At 47.4% G+C, this 17,896-nt stretch overlaps 4 protein-coding genes across 4 annotated transcripts; 2 read left to right on the top strand and 2 right to left on the bottom strand.

The window, feature by feature from the left end:
• Nucleotides 1-717: 717 nt before the first annotated feature.
• On the bottom strand, nucleotides 718-3,084 carry F5Y00DRAFT_223594 (uncharacterized protein). Its single transcript, XM_048005898.1, has 2 exons — nucleotides 1,589-3,084; nucleotides 718-1,529 (listed from the first exon to the last, which is right to left on the bottom strand). Exons 1-2 carry the CDS (start codon nucleotides 2,434-2,436, stop codon nucleotides 1,292-1,294), a joined length of 1,086 nt encoding a protein of 361 aa, XP_047869722.1. The 5' UTR covers nucleotides 2,437-3,084; the 3' UTR covers nucleotides 718-1,291.
• Nucleotides 3,085-9,091: 6,007 nt separating this feature from the next.
• On the bottom strand, nucleotides 9,092-11,262 carry F5Y00DRAFT_59892 (nucleotide-diphospho-sugar transferase). The gene is made up of 4 exons (XM_048013872.1): nucleotides 11,234-11,262; nucleotides 10,924-11,183; nucleotides 9,442-10,797; nucleotides 9,092-9,375 (listed from the first exon to the last, which is right to left on the bottom strand). The coding sequence occupies exons 2-4, from the start codon at nucleotides 11,102-11,104 to the stop codon at nucleotides 9,263-9,265; spliced, it is 1,650 nt and encodes a 549-aa protein (XP_047869721.1). The 5' UTR covers nucleotides 11,105-11,183; nucleotides 11,234-11,262; the 3' UTR covers nucleotides 9,092-9,262.
• A 421-nt stretch (nucleotides 11,263-11,683) lies between these two features.
• On the top strand, nucleotides 11,684-13,646 carry F5Y00DRAFT_59843 (uncharacterized protein). The gene is made up of 3 exons (XM_048013870.1): nucleotides 11,684-12,868; nucleotides 12,923-13,119; nucleotides 13,175-13,646. Exons 1-3 carry the CDS (start codon nucleotides 12,263-12,265, stop codon nucleotides 13,596-13,598), a joined length of 1,227 nt encoding a protein of 408 aa, XP_047869720.1. The 5' UTR covers nucleotides 11,684-12,262; the 3' UTR covers nucleotides 13,599-13,646.
• Nucleotides 13,647-14,000: 354 nt separating this feature from the next.
• On the top strand, nucleotides 14,001-17,790 carry F5Y00DRAFT_223583 (Spt20 family-domain-containing protein; the record flags this gene model as incomplete). The annotated part of the gene is made up of 2 exons (XM_048005897.1): nucleotides 14,001-14,765; nucleotides 14,826-17,790. Coding segments are annotated over exons 1-2 (2,989 nt in total), but the record flags the coding sequence as incomplete, so codon positions are not given.
• Between the last annotated feature and the right edge of the window lie 106 nt (nucleotides 17,791-17,896).

Here is a 17,896-nt window from a genome sequence, read left to right as displayed (position 1 = left end):
CATATTTCCACCTATACAGAACTGTTGAAGAGCAAGTGTTTCTTCTTCGTGCTTTGATTGATTCAATATATCCCAAGTCGTTTATGTCAGTATGCCCGACTGACGTGATGTGCATGGACACTTTTTGACGCCTCATCTGGGGAATGCGACAAGTCGGCGATCGCTAAAATGGAATTATGCAGACGCATGTTGGTCGGTGTCTAGCAGCAGGGTCTTGTCTGGTACTACCCTCGACTTTAAATATATCCCATACCATGCAGTTGGTGGTGGCAAAGTTGGTGTACACTCATATCCTCCGTGGCCAATCGTATAGGCGGTCGATCACTACGTGACTACTTTCTCATGCGCATCATAGGCATGTAGTTACTTCGCATAATCGATTCAGATTGAGTCTGTGTTTACCCTCCCTAGATGTCCGGCATGGAAGTCCTACCAAGTATGCTGGCATATTTACATAGCAATGAGCATAGAAGATTAAATCTATTACGTACCTGATATTAGTGACATTAGTGTATTCGAAATTAGATGATATTACATCCTAGGTAGGCATCGTTCAGGGCCTTATTCATCTAGTTCGAGATATAGTCATGAAAGAGTAATCATGTGGATTTAATTGAGTAATTATTGTTAATTCGGAGCTTATTTCGAGGATCGCCGTTAGATGTCTCGGCCATATTCGCCAGACACGCGCATTTACACTCTTCGAGGTGAGACACATTTACTGATGTACTTGTCATGTATTAGTATTTTGCGGGGTATTAACAAGTTCCAATATTGTACAAACATGCCTGCTGGGAATATTTCTGCGAGAAACTCGATTTCTAGTACCTATGACTTTGAAGTCGAAAGATAGGAGAGAGAAAGAGAGTAGAGAGACAATAAACCAAGCTCCAAATGAAACGGATATACTATGCTAGCCTTTTTCCAGAAACTTGTCCTAGGGAGTACCAAAAACCGATATTGTACAAAGTTATAACGTGTAAAGAAAATAGTGTAAATCCGTGGTGTCGTATTCTAATGGATACAAACAAAAAAGATGAGATTGATGTCAAGCCCCAAGGCGAGATGCCCAGAAGATCTGTCTTCTCTTAACGCCCCAGATGATGCAGAACAATATGAGAAAAAAAATTTCAAAACGCAACACGTTGACGCCGTACTCCTTTTCCGGGCTAAATAATAAGCCTTATGTTTGACCTGAAAGCCTGCTCATCAAATTGCTGCCGTGGTGCCAAAGAATTTCCGTATTGTATATAGTAACTAAATTCATATTCGTGGGTATCAATTTCCAAGTTTAATAGTCCTCATTTTTTAATACTCCGGTCTTCTTCTTCAGCTGGCTTCGTTGCTTGGTCTTGCTTATCTCCTCATCTAGCAGAGCTTGAGCTTCAGGGAAGTAGTCGGTGCGGCGGGTTGGGCTTTTTCTGCGGGTGTGAAGTCTGAGGTGTTGCCGGTAGTTGTCCCTGCGGTTGAATGGCTTGTCACAGAACGGACAGTGCGTTGTAATAGCCTCGATGTCCTCGGCATGTTTACTAGTTAATTTGTTAGCGATATATTCCTGGTTGGAGAATGGATAGAACTAATTTCTTACGTGTTCTTGTGTCTCTTGAGATGTTCTTGTCTCTTGAATGGTCCCTTTGGGCAGTTCGGATAGTTACACTTAAAAGTGGCGGCTGCGATTCTTTCTATTCTGACGCCATGTCGGTCCTGCGCTTTTTGTAGTGCTGAAGTCTTTTGCTGCACCTTACCCACGCTAACTCTCCTTTTCCCATGGCTGGCAAGGTACGACGGCGTCAAGACGTTTCGTTCTCGTGCAGAAAGGGGCTGAGAAGGTGAAGGAGACGCCGAAGGATGGTCTCTCGCGAAAAAAGATACAGGGCTGTGCCCCGTCCATGCCCACATCGACGAAGCATCGCATGCGGAATTATCCAAGTGGTAGGCGTTCGTGGATACAGGGAACTGTGGCGGTGTCGCATACTCTCCAAAAGAGTAATGCCCCATAGACTGAGAACTGGGGTGTTCAAGGCCATGTTCTTGAACTGAGAGCGAGGGGTACGCGGTAGAGAGACTCGGAGCGTAGTCAAAATCCATAGACTGCGACTGCATACTGGACTTGCGACTAGGACTTGGCGAATTATAATCTATATATCGATGGATGTCTGCCTTGGCACCTTGTGGGAAATAGCCACCAAAAGCAGATGACGGTGGAGTTAAATCAAATCCATTGGGATTTGGATAAGAAACAGCATCGTGGTCCATCGAGAGAGAGCGCATTCCAGGAGTTGATCGACCTGAAGTTGGCGTGAACGGTTCGGGCAGAGAACTCGAAGTTGATGCCGAAGAGAAACTACCGGTCGAGGAACCGCAAGAGATGCCCTGGCCTTCAAGATGGAACTCGTCACCAAATCCCACCTTCATACCCATGTGGTGCATATCCATCGTTATAGCTATCTGGAAAATGCTCGTGGTGGATAAAGGTCGTGATCCAAAAGTGATTAGGTTCAGCGGCGAGAAGTGATATCGACACTTAATCTCGATGACGGGTGCAATGGATAAAAAGCTATGAAAAGCTCTAGGGAGTGGTCGAGGAATGAGGGGATAGATAAATAGTTATAGGAGTGACAAAGGTAGGTGGTGTTCCAATTAGAGAGAGGTATCCCTTTAGACGAAGACTAGGTCGTAAAGCAAATACTAAGTTAGGATAGCTCGGCCAATATACTTAGACATCTCCCCGCCAGGGTATGGCAGGAAACTATGGGAGACAGGAATGGAAACGCGTAGTGGCAGAGAGGCGTCTGTCTAAAACGCCAGTACATGGGGAAAGGATAGACAACATAGTACGTCGTTGTCTTCAAGCCACTACCTTAACCCACTACCTTAACCTGAAGATGGGCCCCATCTTAATAATTGCGTGTAATTGCTCGCATTTGTTGCAACGCCCCCCTCGGTTGGGTTGACAAGTCGACCCTTTTACATTAGGGCCCAAGTCCTTGGGTCAAGCTTGTAACATCGAATCCTGGGAAAATGGCAACCAACACGCATGACCTGTTAGCCAATTTGTTTGGATCTTAGTCCTCGGTTAGCTCCCCTTATGAAGTAATTTTAGAAAAAAATAAAATAAATGCAGCACAATGGGCGACAAACAGAAAAACCAGCAGCGTAGCAATCACCCAATCACCCAAAGCGGTCAAGTGACGCTATCTAGATTACGCCTTGACGCCTTGAAGTCATAAAAGCCCCAGAGCTTATCAATCTCGCATGGGCGTGGCTCGAAGTGGCACATAGGCTACGAGGGGATGGCAGATAGGCCGAATAGATACCATAGTAGTTCCTTTTGAGGCTCTTCCTTTTTTCCTAGCCCGCCCACCACCAGCACTTAACTGTAGAATTGTCTTTACAACCAGACAACATGGAATGGGAATTCAGGAATGGGGCATACAGCCCCGCATTGTGCTTTTCACCAAGGTCCTCCATGCTAAGACAATCGGTCGATTCAGAGACATGGCGTCTTTTAGTCGACTAACGACCATTAAGCAATAGACACCAGACATTGACCAGGTCGAGGATGCGTTGAGGGAAATGAGTCCGTACGGTAGGTGCAGATATTGTCGAACTCGTTAACCGGCAACGATAATGGCAGCGGAGTCATCCAAGATGATGATGTCAACGACAACGCCCGGAGATGATGAGGCTCTACTTTGCTATCTACTTTGCTAGTTGTCTACTAGTGATTACTTTGACTCGCGGACTAACCCTCAACGCGCTCAGGTAGTTAGCCAAGAAAGAATAACTTGGTAATTCGCGACATTAGACCGTTAGATTTCGCTAGTATCGGCGAAGGGGGGTGTTCAGATATGTGATAAAAATCCACCATGTCGAGATTCAAGTAAAGCTGAACGATCAATCTGTATTCCTATTCGGTCCATTAAAGGGATCTTGGCGCTCCCTGTTCCTGATTCAACTAACTACCTAGCCTACTTAACTCTGCGTTCCTGGCGATGATCGTGGTTCTCTCTGTTCTAGGCGTACTTTCGAAATGTCAAGCAGTAGGTGGTGACATTGAATCAAAAGTCTTGCTGATGGCTATGTAGCTGCGCCGTGGCTATCTAACGGCGCTGCCCTACGAGCCTTGAACAGGAACAGGGGCCCTTTACGCAGGGGCACCACGCAGGGGCAAAAAACTGGCTCGGCTTTAAAGCAGGAACAGCTCGTTCCTGAAGATGGATGTCTCAAAGAATGCGATTGTCATCAAAGCGCATGATAGAAATAATGGACATCGTCGACTACCTACCTAATCTATGTACATAGTAAATATCAATTCGCGACGTACAACCAGCCTATCTCCCTGTTAAGCGGCTAGGTTATTAGTCGCGATTAATTATACCAATAAGCGCGCTATCGTCAGTCTACTCTCAATCCAGCAGGTCATGATGTGAAGGTAGCACCTAAGACTCGGGTTCAGGCGGTTAGTTCATAGAGTCTAAAGACGCGCGATTGTTCATTCTATTGGGTCAATGTTGAGAATCGCTTATTAGACTCTCTCGTATAAGTCTCCTGGTTGCCTGAGAGATCAAGCAATCAATCTCTTAGAGGATCCCGTGCTGCCCATGCTAGTAGATACAGCCTGTCAGCATCTTAAGTCTGGCCTGTCTGATCCTGTGTCGGACCCTGTCAGCCTGCCCTACGTGCATGCGAGGTTTACCCCGGAGATCACTTTACGGTAGCGTACATACAAGCTCCACCATTGATCTACGTACGGTAGCTTTGCTGTTAGAAGTAAAGCGGAATCCCGGATGAGACCCTGGTCGTTAAACCCCTCGGGATTTACATACACGAGGCAAAGTCAAGTTATGTCTATACGTAACTACCTGTCATAAGATTCATAGATGAGCACAATTTATCCTAATACATATCGACCTTGAAGAGGTGGATCTGGATTTTCTGGCTGTTTTGTCGCAAAGGCCACCATCCGCAAACCTGTCTCAGTAGATGTCTCAAAGAAGACGGGTGTCAATACTGAAGTCTGACGATACGGCAACAATGCCGATACCATCTATCGAGCCGACCGGTCCTAGGCCCTCGGGTGAGCATTTTAGGTACCTAGGTAGGACCTAGGTATGGGGTAAACGAAAAGACGAACTATGTAACAGTGCCAACAAGCCTCATCAGGCTCATCAGGGGTTTAATTGGCGGAACGGTTTTCCTACAATACGGCACACGGCCCACCTAGTATTGTAAGAAAAAGTGCTCATAATGTTTTGTGACTGGGCCATGTCTTCGCCAGGTTGGTTTACATCTTCCTAAGACCGTCCCGGGGGGTAGACTTACATGCTTGAATCTTAACTGCATGGCATTGTCGAATTTCTGATTTCCATCTTTACATCCTCGTGCTTGTGGCTTGCGACACCACACCCATTCGCTCACTCATGATTCGAAAAAGGTACGGAGCTCAGACACGGTCTCGACAGTTCTTCTAATACCTACCTAGGTACCCATCTAACTTATTCCATCTCCAGAAAAGGCCCTTTCGGCGGTGTCAGGCCGGCGGTGGCAGATCTCGTCCATTTACAGTACACACTGTTTTTCGTACCTGAAAACTACCTTAGAATCACTTCTCAATTACTTCTCCCTAGATCGCGATCGCCGCCAGGTCGAGTTTACCCCTGTCACCATACTCACCACACATACTGAGAGTCTAGATGGCCTCAATGATTTAGGTAGGCTTGTTAAGGCAATGAGTTTGCAAGTGTGACGGCGCGGCTCTGTCTACCTACTTTGTTAGGTACCCAAGGCAATCAATCCTTAATGCCGATATACATCGGGACCGAGTATATTCTTCATTCGACAACGGCCTTCAACTGCGCCTTATTGCCAGCCAGGTTCCCACGTGTTTCATATACAAGCTTAACACTAAATCAAGCAAACATTTTCAACATAAAGGCCGCTAACTGCGGGTATCCAGTTGTGTCCTCGAGCGTAGATGGGGTAGCAGCGGTCTAGTTAGGTAGTTCATCTTCACTTAGCATCGCATCAAGCTTCAAACCCTGGTGACCCCGAGACCCATATTGCCGGTACACAACATGAAAATATTTAGCAACGTAGGTAAATATGACAGGTATCAGTTAGAGCGGAAGAGAATATAGTCAGATTTCACTAGCTCGTATTAGGTACCCTATCCTTTGATGGGCCACGGTCAACTTATCCGCGCCACCAAGTACTATGTATGCAATATTTCCCATTTGAGTCAACGGATAAAACGGTCGGCGATTGAACCATAAGTTAAGTACACAGTATTATCTCTATGCACCTAGCATTTCCTAGGTAGGTAGCTGACTAAATTGAATCGCTGATCTCTCCTGCTTTAGATAATGAGAGCACAACGTCGTTATATAACCGCACATAAACACCACTCTACGCAGGGAACGGTAACAAGCAGCAACCACAGGTACGGCAGGACTTAATCTGACGAATCATATTGTAGGCACTGCTAGCCTCATTAGGGTCTTGTTAATGTCGTCAGAAATGATAGAAAGTAGCTAAATTATAAACAATATTGTGGCTTTCTAGCCGTGTAAGATTCATTCGGAGTCGGTGGAATACAGACATAGATTATCCTCACGCAATGAGGAATCCAAGATGGTTTTTAGGTAGGTATATAAGTCGACAACCAGCTCATAGTAGTTTACTAAGACGACAAATTTCGAACATCTACCTTTGCGTCTATCTGCAATAGCTTATCCAGCGTGACTTCTTTGCCCCCTGGATATCAAACTCATACTTCGAACCTATATCCCCTTAGAAGCCAAATCGAGTGGCGATACGACGCCTTTTGCACTTTCTTACAGTCATTGGCCACCTCTTACCTACAAAAACTTAACACAAGCCGAAAGTCTTCGTTAAAGCACCATGTGTACATTGATTATTGAGTATTATAACTGCCACAATAATTGTGTATTGAGGGAAAAAGAGGTGAAGTGTGACCGGTACCCGAACTGTGAAAACCGTAAAAGGAACGTGGATTCTAAAAATGGAGGTTTGGTAATTCAAGAAAGCCGGGCATCTGGGAGCGAAGGGCAATGCCCACTCCACCCAAAAGAATGGGGACGCTGAAGAGCTTCTGGTTAGTATTGACTAACAACCTATATGAACAGTTATCTACATCAATGTTAGCCTAACTAATGTATACCTAGATGGTACAGCTCGATACCTACCTACCTATCATCACCTATCATCATGGTTTCGGCTTTCTACGGACATTCTTACGGTGTTTGGATGGGTCATTCACTTACACGCTATTGGCGGGAAATGAAGGGGACTCAAACTACGTCAGGGTATAGTTGTATGTATAATGTTATATTAGAGGTTTATTATCTCTATTGGGTTAAAACAATTCGTCCTTCATGTAATAATACTCCAATTGTACCGCATCTATGTTGAGAGACTGTTATCTGCCAACATGCCCTATTTGTTGACACTCTGTTAAAGTTAAATCCGGAGCGTTTGAACATAATAATGTCTCGACGATTATTAATTGCTGTGGCGTTCGTTAGATAGCTTACACGGATGGATTTACAGGAGACTCCCGTGCTCCTATTACGCATCCCGATCTTTCAGTCGACGATTCAACCCCAAGTAAGCGGGAGGCTTCGGAACCTGTGCTAAATATTATATAAGAGGAAATCTTACTGGCTAGAATTTAGCTAGTTCAGTTGACAGGTCATATACATATGTAAACCTGGGATATACAATATTTGGATGATCGATAGCATGTAGTAGTGCCGCTGGTTTACATCCGCAAGGTGGCGGTAATGCATTCTGTAGCTTACTGAAGAATACCTAGATGCTGTTATGTGTAGGCTGCCAGAATTCTATCTGAGGGCAAAATTAGCAAATTTACAGTGTCAAGTAGGTAACCCTTAATAAGACAGCCGATCATACGCAGCTAATTACCCCCGGAGTTTCGTGATGCAGAATCAATACGGGATTCCCGAACTGTATTAGGTAGGTACATATGGCCGCTGGCGTATGACCTACCGGATCTTGCATTGCGGCGCCTATTCCTCTTTCGTATGGCTTCGACCGTCCGCGGAAATTTGTTACTCCAGAATGATTTATGACAGGTCTTGAGTACTTGAATGCCAAGCTTCGAGAGAAATACACAGTACATCATTCGGCCAGTGTTGAAGATCCACGGTGATCGGCGAGTGAACCTTTCTTTTTCTTCCCGTCAAAAGCCTAGAGATAGCACACCAGCTGAACGTATCTAAGTCGGATACTGCAATGAGGAGGCTACGCTTAAATCTTCCCCGAACAGGAATCAGTATGTTTGCTACTTAAGCATCAGCGGCAAAGGGGTTTGCGGCGTTATCTGTCCACCTCTAAGTTTAAGCGCTGTTGGCTCCATTTACCATAATCCTTAAGAGACGTCGTCGGAAGACCGCCTTATGGTTACGTAGGAGTTGCCTGCAGTGCTTCGTTGCACAGACATGGTAGAACAAGATCCTGTTGGGTTCCGAGATAACATGTTACTAAGATTCATTGCAGTGGCCACATTTTATACGACGTAGTACGACATATCTGCCGACGGTGCTGATGGTATATCGGTAGAGTGCAGACAACTTGCATCTCGATCAGTATTACACCGACAACAATGCAGCATCGTAGACGGACTGACCCTATCATGCAAATCTCATGCTAGTCAGCCCCAACGAATGAGCAGTTTTGACGGTGGCCGCGGATATACTATGGTCTGAGTGAGATCTGAGAATAACTTATTTTTACTAAAGATGAGAAAAATTTGGAGGTTCTCGTCAGGGTACCATCGCATGATCGCTCGGATTGGGGTCGAGAGAGGACGATATAGGCAAACCTGAATATGACAGCTCAAATTTCGACCCGGCATGTGAACGCCAGGTTAGAGCTTTGTCGCCATCCATGGGGACCCAGACAAAATCAACTCCAACAAGCCCCAAAGTTATGACAAACCTGCAATGTCTTCTTTTAAGGAAAGCTTTACTCATTTTCTTACCACACTAACATATTAAGGTTAGTGGACATATCTAATGTCTTGTCACAGCCTTCACTAGGGAAATAGTTGTGATATATTTCCTCATGGCACATATCAACTAAGCGTGATTGGTTAGATGGAGTGATGGAGTGATGGTGGGTTGGAGCCTATGTATCCGGGATATTCTTGCACATTTCATTGCCCGCCGTATTGGCTACCGGTAGCCTGGACCGCGGTTATTTCTTAATTTGCCTACCCTCACATGGCACTATCCCTGTCACTTTCATCAAAGTCGTCTAATGCCTCCCGCATCTCCAGCTCACTGGCCTCCATCCCAGAAGAGCTCATGAGTTTGCTGTCCTTATCCTCAGCTATAATGATGTTAGCTATTATTACACCGCCTTGTGGAAATCGGGATTGGAAGGATTGAAACGTACTTTTGGGCTCTACCAACAAATTCTCTTGTACCTCACAATCCGTGAGTGTCGAACCCTCACCAACCTCGCTCCTCTTGCCTAGGATGCAGCGAGTTAGTTTGCAGCCTTTACCCACCACCACACCGTCCATAAGCAGACATTGGAACAACTTGGCACCCTCCTTAATCTGACAGTTTGCTCCAATGACGCTCTCTTTGATCGACGTCTTTTCTTCCACCATTACATTGTCGGCAATCAAGCAATCCTGCCTGGTTATGGTCGTCCGCGGCTTGACACCCTCAGGGTATGCAACCTTTCTAGAATGGGCAAATGGCGATGCCGCTTCGGGGCCAGTTTCCTCGACGGCAGGAAGTTTTGCCAGCTGTAGTGATACGGCAAGGAGAAGCTGTGCTGTATCTACTCGACGGAGTAGTGGGGCATCGGCATGAGTAGGGTGGATATATGCTAGGATCGGGGGAACGACAGGCTCCTTCAGCTTGGCTAGTAGTCCGTCATGCTGCTTGTTCCGGAAGTCTGCGTGAGGAGACGTCTCATGGGATTCGCGTGCTCTCCACGGGGAGTCGACAAGGCTGGCGTCTACCGCGGATTCATTACCACGTGGCGATCTATTTATGTCCGGCTCCTTGGTGTGGCCCTCGATGACCTTTTTCATCCCTAGTTTCCCGAATAGCCCTGTCTCCCAATTTGTTTTTGCCCACCAGCCGATGACGTCTTCGCCAAGTGTCTCTAGCCGCTCGTTCTGTTCAATGAAGTCTAAAATCCATTTGGGTAGAATATAAATGTGTGCGTCCCGGTGTGTTGTTAGCATTCTGATTTTAGGATGACTGCGCAACAATCCATGGCGTATTGGAAAGCTCTTCTTCTCATCCACGAGATCGTTTAGAGAATCCTTGGGCATGGCGTAGGTCAAGTACGAGAGATGCGGCAGTAGTGAATCCTTGGATGTGGGTGCCGTAGGTGCGGTTATCGGTGCTGTTACGATGAAATCTGTTTCTTCACCTTTGATAGGGTTGGCCGTCTTCGTTTCGTACCATACGCTTAAACCACCATTGCAGTACGGCGGCTCGCCGTCACTAAGGATATCCGGAAGACTCGCTGCTTTGACCATCCATGCTTGCAGAAGCTTATCGCCGCCTAGCTCACATACCAAATCACATGGTAAGACGACGAAGTCAGAGGTAATGAGCTCTCGAATCTCAGGGAGTCGCAATATCTCTGCGGTGCCTGTGTTCTGATCAAGCCCACTGGGTGCTACGAGGTCTGGGCGCGGGTGAGGTAAACCCGTGAGGAAGGGATTTGTGTTCAGCGCCGTGGTAATAGCGTCGGCGGCGGAAGGAGGACAAACAAGAGTAATACCTAAGCCATGTTAATCGTTAATCTATGGTTATGTGATAGAGAGCAACGATCACGAGGTAATGTGAGTATAAAATAGAACTCCTACTACTACAGCGCGCTAGTTATAAATGACATGAAGATGCTTACTTGTGATTCCCGTGCGATAGCAGAAATCAATGGGGTACCAGACCATAGGCCTATTGGCAATGGGTAATAAGGCTTTGGGATTCTCATCCGGGTTAGATGTAAAGGTCGGAAATGAGGACCCCGGGCCGCAGAGGATGAGGGCCTGAAGGCCCGTCGCAGGCATAGAGACGGCGTGGGGCATTTCGAGTACAGCCCAGCCGAGACCGAGGCCTGATGGAGGGGTTGATGAGAACCAAGGACCTCGGATGAGATGTAGTAGTCTAGTAAAATGTTAGTTTTTTAAATAATTGTTGAAGAATTTCATATTTACTGGGCCTTAATTTACATTGGTAGAGCTCGGAGGAAGAGAGGTTGGATTGGATTTCGATGAAGAGTAACAGAGAATATGTTACTTCTCATCAATAATTGGAACTTTTGAGTCACTCACGATATATCGACTTATCATTGAATGCTATCAATATCGAAAATACGTAGGTACCTAGGTAGCGATAGCTCTTATCTGCATATGGCATGTGGTTATGTATCTAAGTACCTAATCGATAACAACATAAGACCCACTGCCCGCGATTATCGGTCTGTCGGTCTGTGTCCAATTATGCTGCGGACCATTCAGGACCATTAATGGAAGCTCCAGGTGAAGCGTTTCCCCTCCAACCAATCAAAACAGCAAGCTTAGCCGTGCCCCGGAGTACCAATGGATTTCCTTCAGGGGGTCAGCAGCTCAGAGAAAGCTACGACCAGCCACCTCAGTCCACCTGTTCCACTTGGTAATCGGGCAGTTTTGCTTCGAACGTCGAAGAATTGTACATAACATCAAAGAGTTGCAAGAGTTGACCGTATTTTCTTCTGCTGCGGGATATACCTAAATCTACCTAATATACTAGGTTACTTGCTATTACCTAAGAGGTTGTTAGCATTATTGACACTACGGAATACCTACGACTATCGTTGCCACCGCTGCTTTTAGCTGTTGTTATTGTACATAGTGTACAATACAGAAGGCGCTCTTACACGTAGCCCCAACCCCTGTTCGTCCCTCTCTGTTCGTTCCTATTAGGTTAGGTGTTAGGTACTGCTTTCCCCAGCCCGCTATTTTTCGAAGGCTGTACGGAATATTCAGCAACACTTCCAACTTTAACATCTTCTTACTTCCATTTAAATTATCCGTTATCGAACTTACTTAGGTACTTTACCCATAGGCGATCTACGTAATTGCGACCAAAGCTTCTCGGATCGCGTCCAGATTTCTTGCGTCGTGATTCGCATTATACTTTTGCTTACTCCACCGCTTCGCGCGTGGTATGCCGGCCACGATCTTGCGATGATCTTATTTGAATAAATGTCGTCGTCGTACGATTCTTCGAGATCCCGCCGGAGGGGTATCTGGGGCCCCTGGGTTCCTATTGTCGTTACTCTTACTGTTGCGACTGTCGGTGTTGCCGCTTGGGCATGGAGCCAACGGAATAACGAACGCGAAGACGAGGAGAGCGATGTTGAGCCGACCGATCTCGACTACGAAAATGCCGATTATGGCGAGAATCCCCCGTATGGCGCGACCGGAAGAGACTCGCGTCCTCCTATCCGGCCTGATGATGTAAGCTACGGCGTGGGAGAAATACATCCAGAGGCAAGCGGCGTTTCTGCCGGATGGGGCTCGCGACGTACACCAAGCCCACAGCAGTTTTTCTCTAGCGCAAGCAAGACCTTTACGGCAGGAGTGGCGGGAGTTGGGGCGGCCGTTAGTAGCGCCTTAGCTACTATACGAGATGATAAGGACGCATATGCCGACCACGAGACTTGGTCAGAAGAAGCCGAAGCTCGAAAGGAAAAGCCGGCCCCACCTCAGCTGAGAGACTCGACTAAGCGCCGGAAAACGGTTGCGATCGTGGTCTCGGCAAATACAAATACAGCCGATCTTGATGCGGAAGGCTTCCACGAGCATGCTGTATGATGTCGCCCTTATTTTGATTTGCGTACTTAGTTGCTAACTTGTTTCTAGTCTATCCTGTCCCATATACCTCGTAATATAGATTTTTCTACGATCAAGCTGTTTGTCTTGATCTATGCACCCGGCCTCAAGGATTCCGCTCTTGACGCATCAACTAATAACCTTCCTCCGGCATCTTTAAGTTCATCATTCTCAAATATTGCGAATGAACAGAGTCAAACCCCAGGGGAGGAGGACAAAAGCCCTATGTACGTGGATATTACGATTAAGCGCTTAGTATGTATTTGCTGACTTAGGATCCAGTTTAAGCTCTAACACCCCCAACACACCCTTCAATTCGGTTTATTCACAGGCCATGGGCTTAGTAGAAAAGGAAGCGATGATCTTACCGTTTACTTCCCCTAACGGTCACGTTCATATTCTTCGCCACCTACAACCCGAGGTAATATACCTCCAGGAATCTCTAGCCGGAGACAACGGAGGTGTAATTACCCAATTACAGACCTGGCTTAAGTACGACGTTATTCTTGTCGTCGGAGCTGATGATGGTCATGGCGGGCTCGCGGATAGCGAGTCGGAGGCCGAAAACCCGGAGAAGGAGACCAAAAAGAAGAATGACCTATGGTGGCAGCGGGAGGAACGGGTAGGACGAGGAAGAGGTGTTGTAGTGGTGGATAGTCTAAGGGTTGGCGACGATTGGGCGCGGCGGGTGCAAGGTAAAGAGTGATGATATCTTATAAGATATCACTCTACGAATGGTGACACGAGCAGCATGCATGAACTGGTGACTTTTCTTTACGATTTCTATGTGGAATATTGACGCTAGGTTACGCCATGGTAGATATATGATTTACCGCTTCTATATCCTTGGGTTGGTTGCGCTTCAGTTGGGAAGTAATAAATATATGTTTTGGAGTCATTGAACTTACATAGTACCTGGTATTGTATTGCGCATTTATTTCTTGTCTGTAACCTAGGTAGGTACATATTTTATGCTGGTATCGGGTAGGTTTACATGTAACATACCTGGTGGTGTAATCACGTGAGGCTGAGAATAATACCTGCCAGATGAAAGGTAAGGTGGAGCCACTTGTACATTTTACCTTCTAATGTCATCAATGCGGCTGATGAGGCTCAATTCAAATTAGCGATTTATGCCAGAGTCGAAGTTCCAACTTCTTTCCGTCACTAACATACGTACTATATAACATACGTTCAACCCCACACAAAGCATTCAACAACAATTTCGTCCTTGTATTATCGGGATTCTTCCCAGATGCGCCGCACATCCATCGTCGCATATTCCTAGAGCATCATTCAATGTAATTCATAATTCGGTTAGAAGAGCGACGTTTTGTCAATCATCTTCCTGCTCGTCGCGCGCGCATCTCAAATTGTTAAGCAAATCTACACGTCGAAACTACGTCGCGATCAATGTCCATAGCAAAAGAGAACTTGGCCATACTCTTAGTCCCTAGCCGCTACTGATTGAGCGTCATTTGGTCGCTTCGTAGCGCGCAGGGCCCTATATCAACTATGGCTCCAGTCGTCGCTGCCGTTGCTCCTCCACCGCCGACCCCCAAGATTAAACGTCCACCGCCGCCCGGTATCCAGACAAATGGCGTATCTTCATTGCAATCTTCTCCGTCTCCAAATATGACTGCTAAGCGTCCTCCACCTGCCGTGGCCAAACAGCAGCAACAGCAACATGCATCGAACTCATCCGCAACAAACGGCACTAACGGGACTGCTCATCGACCCGGCGTAGCCCGTTCGAGACGCGATACATCTAATCAGGTTCCAGGACGTAATCAGAGGAATAATGCGTCTCTGAGGTCAGCTACATTGGCTCCCGACACGTCGTTACATAGATCGTTTGAGCCGCGTCCAGATGGTGCGTACTCCACAACAATCGCCTATCTAATATTCGCATTTTATACTAACATACTCGTAGTTGTCACCGATTCCTATATTCTAAAGAAATATGCCGGGCACCCCCCGTCGCTGATCGTGCATCTATATCCCAATCATTTTCGATTCGATATGCAAGATAGCGTTTTTTCGTACAAGTCTCCGATGAGGGCCTTTTTAGATCACGTCAGAAACCGAACAGTACCACACGACATGTTACAGGATCTTAACGAAGCCGGCGTTGCTTTTTACGAGGGTTGCCTAATCGTACAAGTACATGACCATAAGACTGCTGCGCAGGCTAAGGACGTTGCGCGTCCTGCCTCTAAATCTACCTCAGAGAAGCCCTCCTCGATCCATAACTATAACCCTTATATTACGCCCTCTCCCTACGTCCCATTTCCCAAGGACAGCGCCGAAAATGGCCTTCAAGAAGGCGACGTAAAGCCCGCGCATAACGATTCTAACGATAAAGAGAACATGCCGGCCCCACCTGCTCCTACTACTGATGGGCAGAAAGCTAAGGCACAGGCGGAAGTTAAAATCTTTACAGTCGTCCTTCATCCAACCCCGCAGAGTTTACACATGGACTTGATGATTAAAGCGTGTACGCCACGTGGATCTGGTGATGCGAAGGCCGGTGGGGATTCTAATGGCGTACCGCCCACCCCGATATCTGCTGTGCCTCCAACTCCAACTGCAGCGAATATGCCACCGCCGGCTAAGAAAGTAAAACGAGAAAAGATGGAACTGGATGGGAGCAATATATATGCGGCTGAGGCACAGATCCTACTCGCGACCTCGGCTCCGCTAAACTTAGACGTACCCAAAAATAGAGAGGATGCCGTCGCGCTCCTGCTCAAGCGCATGGCTGATCCGAAACACTCGGAGCCTCCGCCTGAGCCAAAGGCTCGGAAACGGACTGTAGCTGAAAGGGCCGCTGACGAGGCCCTGGCTGCAGAGCAAGAGAAATATATGCTTACATACGATGAGCGCCGCTCCGCTAATACTGGCGGTGCCCAGACTGGTGCTGATGGTGCCGATGGTGACGGTCAATCTGGTGCAGCCACTTTTGAGCCTCGCTTCGAGAGATTCAAGGTTCTTGCAGATATCAAGAGTGCGCATAAGGCGAAGAAAGAACAGGAGAAGATTCAGCAGGCAGAAAATGAGCGCAAACTTCAAATCCAGAAGCAGGAACAGGCCGCATTACTACAACGGCAGCAAGCCGAACAAGAAAAGTCACGCCGCGAGGAAGCTCAGCGGCAAGCGCAGATACGGCAGCAGCAGCAGCAGGAAGCACAGCGACGTGCTATAGCCCAGCAGCAGGCCCAAGCCCAACAGGCCCAAGCTCAGGTTCAAGCACAACAGGCACAACAGGCTCAGGCTCAGGCACAGGCACAGGCTCAGGCTCAGGCCGCACAATCGCCTCCAAACGCGCAATTAAACCAAATACCACAATCGTCTCACGGACACCCTGTGCAAAACGGGCTTGCTAACGGTGTCATGTCGGCTCAGGCTCCTCACAGGTTCCCACAGCAGGTCTCACAAGCGCCTGTCTCATCTCCGGTCGTTCGCCAGAACACACCGCAAAACATGTCGAGCCCTATGGTTGGAAATGCGCCGATGCAACAGACTAATTCGGGTATGGGCGCCAGTCCTCAAAGGCCGTCCTCTGTCGTGCAGAGCCACGGGCCAATGTCTGCACCCATGGCAGTTAGCATGTCTGCAAGGGGTAGTCAGCAAAGTCATCCCTCGAACACGCCTCGTATGCCGAGCGCGACACCACAAATGTCGCACGCTACCCCGATCAATCGACCGATGCCCACGCCCCGGATGAGCCAAGCCAGTTCACCCCCGGGCATGATGGCCCAGAATTCACATATGGGTCAAATGCTTATGGGCAATCAGAATATGGGCCAGCCTATACCTAACCAGATGATGGTAGCTCAAATACAGCAGCAGCAGCGTCAACAGATTGCTCAACAGCAACAGCTACAAGCTATGCAGAATGGGATGATGAATAGGCAGAATCCAGCAATGCATAACCAAATGTTACAGAATCAATATATGCGCCAGCAGATGATGAACATGAGCATGCAAAATCCCAATATGCTGAGTGCTGCCCAGCAGGCACAGCTTCATCGATACCAGCAGCAGATGAGCAGCATGCAGCAGCAGCAGCAGCAGCAGCAGCAGCAACAGCATCCACAAATGCAAGGGCAGATGCCCACCCAGCAAATGGGCAACCAGAATTTTATGAACACTGGCAACGGAATGAACCCCGCTCAGATAGCTGCCATGCAGCAGATGCAGCAGCAGATGCAACAGCAACAGCAACAGCAACAAGGTCAGCACCCGGGAAATGGACAGAACCCTTTCGCGATACAGATACGGCAGAGGCAGCAGCAATTCTACCGCGCGCATTTCGCACAGTGGGCAGAACGGTTTGGCGGCCCCCAGAGCGTACCGCCCGACCTTCACGAGCAGTTCAAACAGAACTGCTTGAGGAAAGCCCAAGAGTCGTTACAGCGTGATATTGCTCAACGGCGGCAGCAAATGACTCAAAACATGCAGAATGGCATGCAGAACGGGATGCAGAACGGAATGCCGAACGGGATGCCGAATGGGATGCAAGGTGGTATGCAAAACGGGATGAATGGGATGAACGGAATGATGTAATAAGGGACGGTGGCCGAGATACATAGTAGAAATGTTGTGATCTCAACCACGTCTGCGTTGGAATTGTACAAACAAAGGGGCTCGGGGTAGCATCAGATGGGGTGCCATTTATACGTGCGACTTATATGGCGTTCATAGGAGTAATGGGGGCGTACAAGGCTACAAAGCCGTAGCATTATCGGGGTATCCCCTCGGACCAGGCGGGTCAGGTTTATTTCTATTATACCCATTTCGCTAGTTTGCTACGGGATCACGAACAACAGAACATGTTGGATGGAAGGGATCCTTTAAATAAGAATCGTAGAATCAAAATTTGTATTGACCTTCAATATCCCATTGGACTCTTCCGACCTGTTTTGGTGTTGTATAACCTAATCCTACGCTGTTGTTCCGAGTAACTACGTACTACATAGTAGAACGAACTTGACGGGTCAA

Source organism: Daldinia vernicosa, assembly GCF_022497035.1.
Source record: "Daldinia vernicosa strain CBS 139.73 unplaced genomic scaffold F5Y00scaffold_2, whole genome shotgun sequence".
NCBI lineage: Eukaryota > Fungi > Ascomycota > Sordariomycetes > Xylariales > Hypoxylaceae > Daldinia > Daldinia vernicosa.
Note: the sequence above shows the minus strand (reverse complement) of the source record. Positions and strands in the feature narration are given on the sequence as shown.

Bases quoted from the DNA above. Each gene is read 5' to 3' on its own strand.
- F5Y00DRAFT_59843 (XM_048013870.1), top strand. From the start codon at position 12,263: ATGTCGTCGTCGTACGATTCTTCGAGATCCCGCCGGAGGGGTATCTGG. The intron at 12,869-12,922 runs GTATGATGTCGC...ACTTGTTTCTAG, and splicing joins AAGGCTTCCACGAGCATGCT to TCTATCCTGTCCCATATACC. The intron at 13,120-13,174 runs GTACGTGGATAT...CTTAGGATCCAG, and splicing joins GAGGAGGACAAAAGCCCTAT to TTTAAGCTCTAACACCCCCA.
- F5Y00DRAFT_59892 (XM_048013872.1), bottom strand. From the start codon at position 11,104: ATGCCCCACGCCGTCTCTATGCCTGCGACGGGCCTTCAGGCCCTCATC. The intron at 10,798-10,923 runs GTAAGCATCTTC...AACATGGCTTAG, and splicing joins CTATCGCACGGGAATCACAA to GTATTACTCTTGTTTGTCCT. The intron at 9,376-9,441 runs GTACGTTTCAAT...ACATCATTATAG, and splicing joins TTTGTTGGTAGAGCCCAAAA to CTGAGGATAAGGACAGCAAA.
- F5Y00DRAFT_223594 (XM_048005898.1), bottom strand. From the start codon at position 2,436: ATGGATATGCACCACATGGGTATGAAGGTGGGATTTGGTGACGAGTTC. The intron at 1,530-1,588 runs GTAAGAAATTAG...CAAATTAACTAG, and splicing joins CTCAAGAGACACAAGAACAC to TAAACATGCCGAGGACATCG.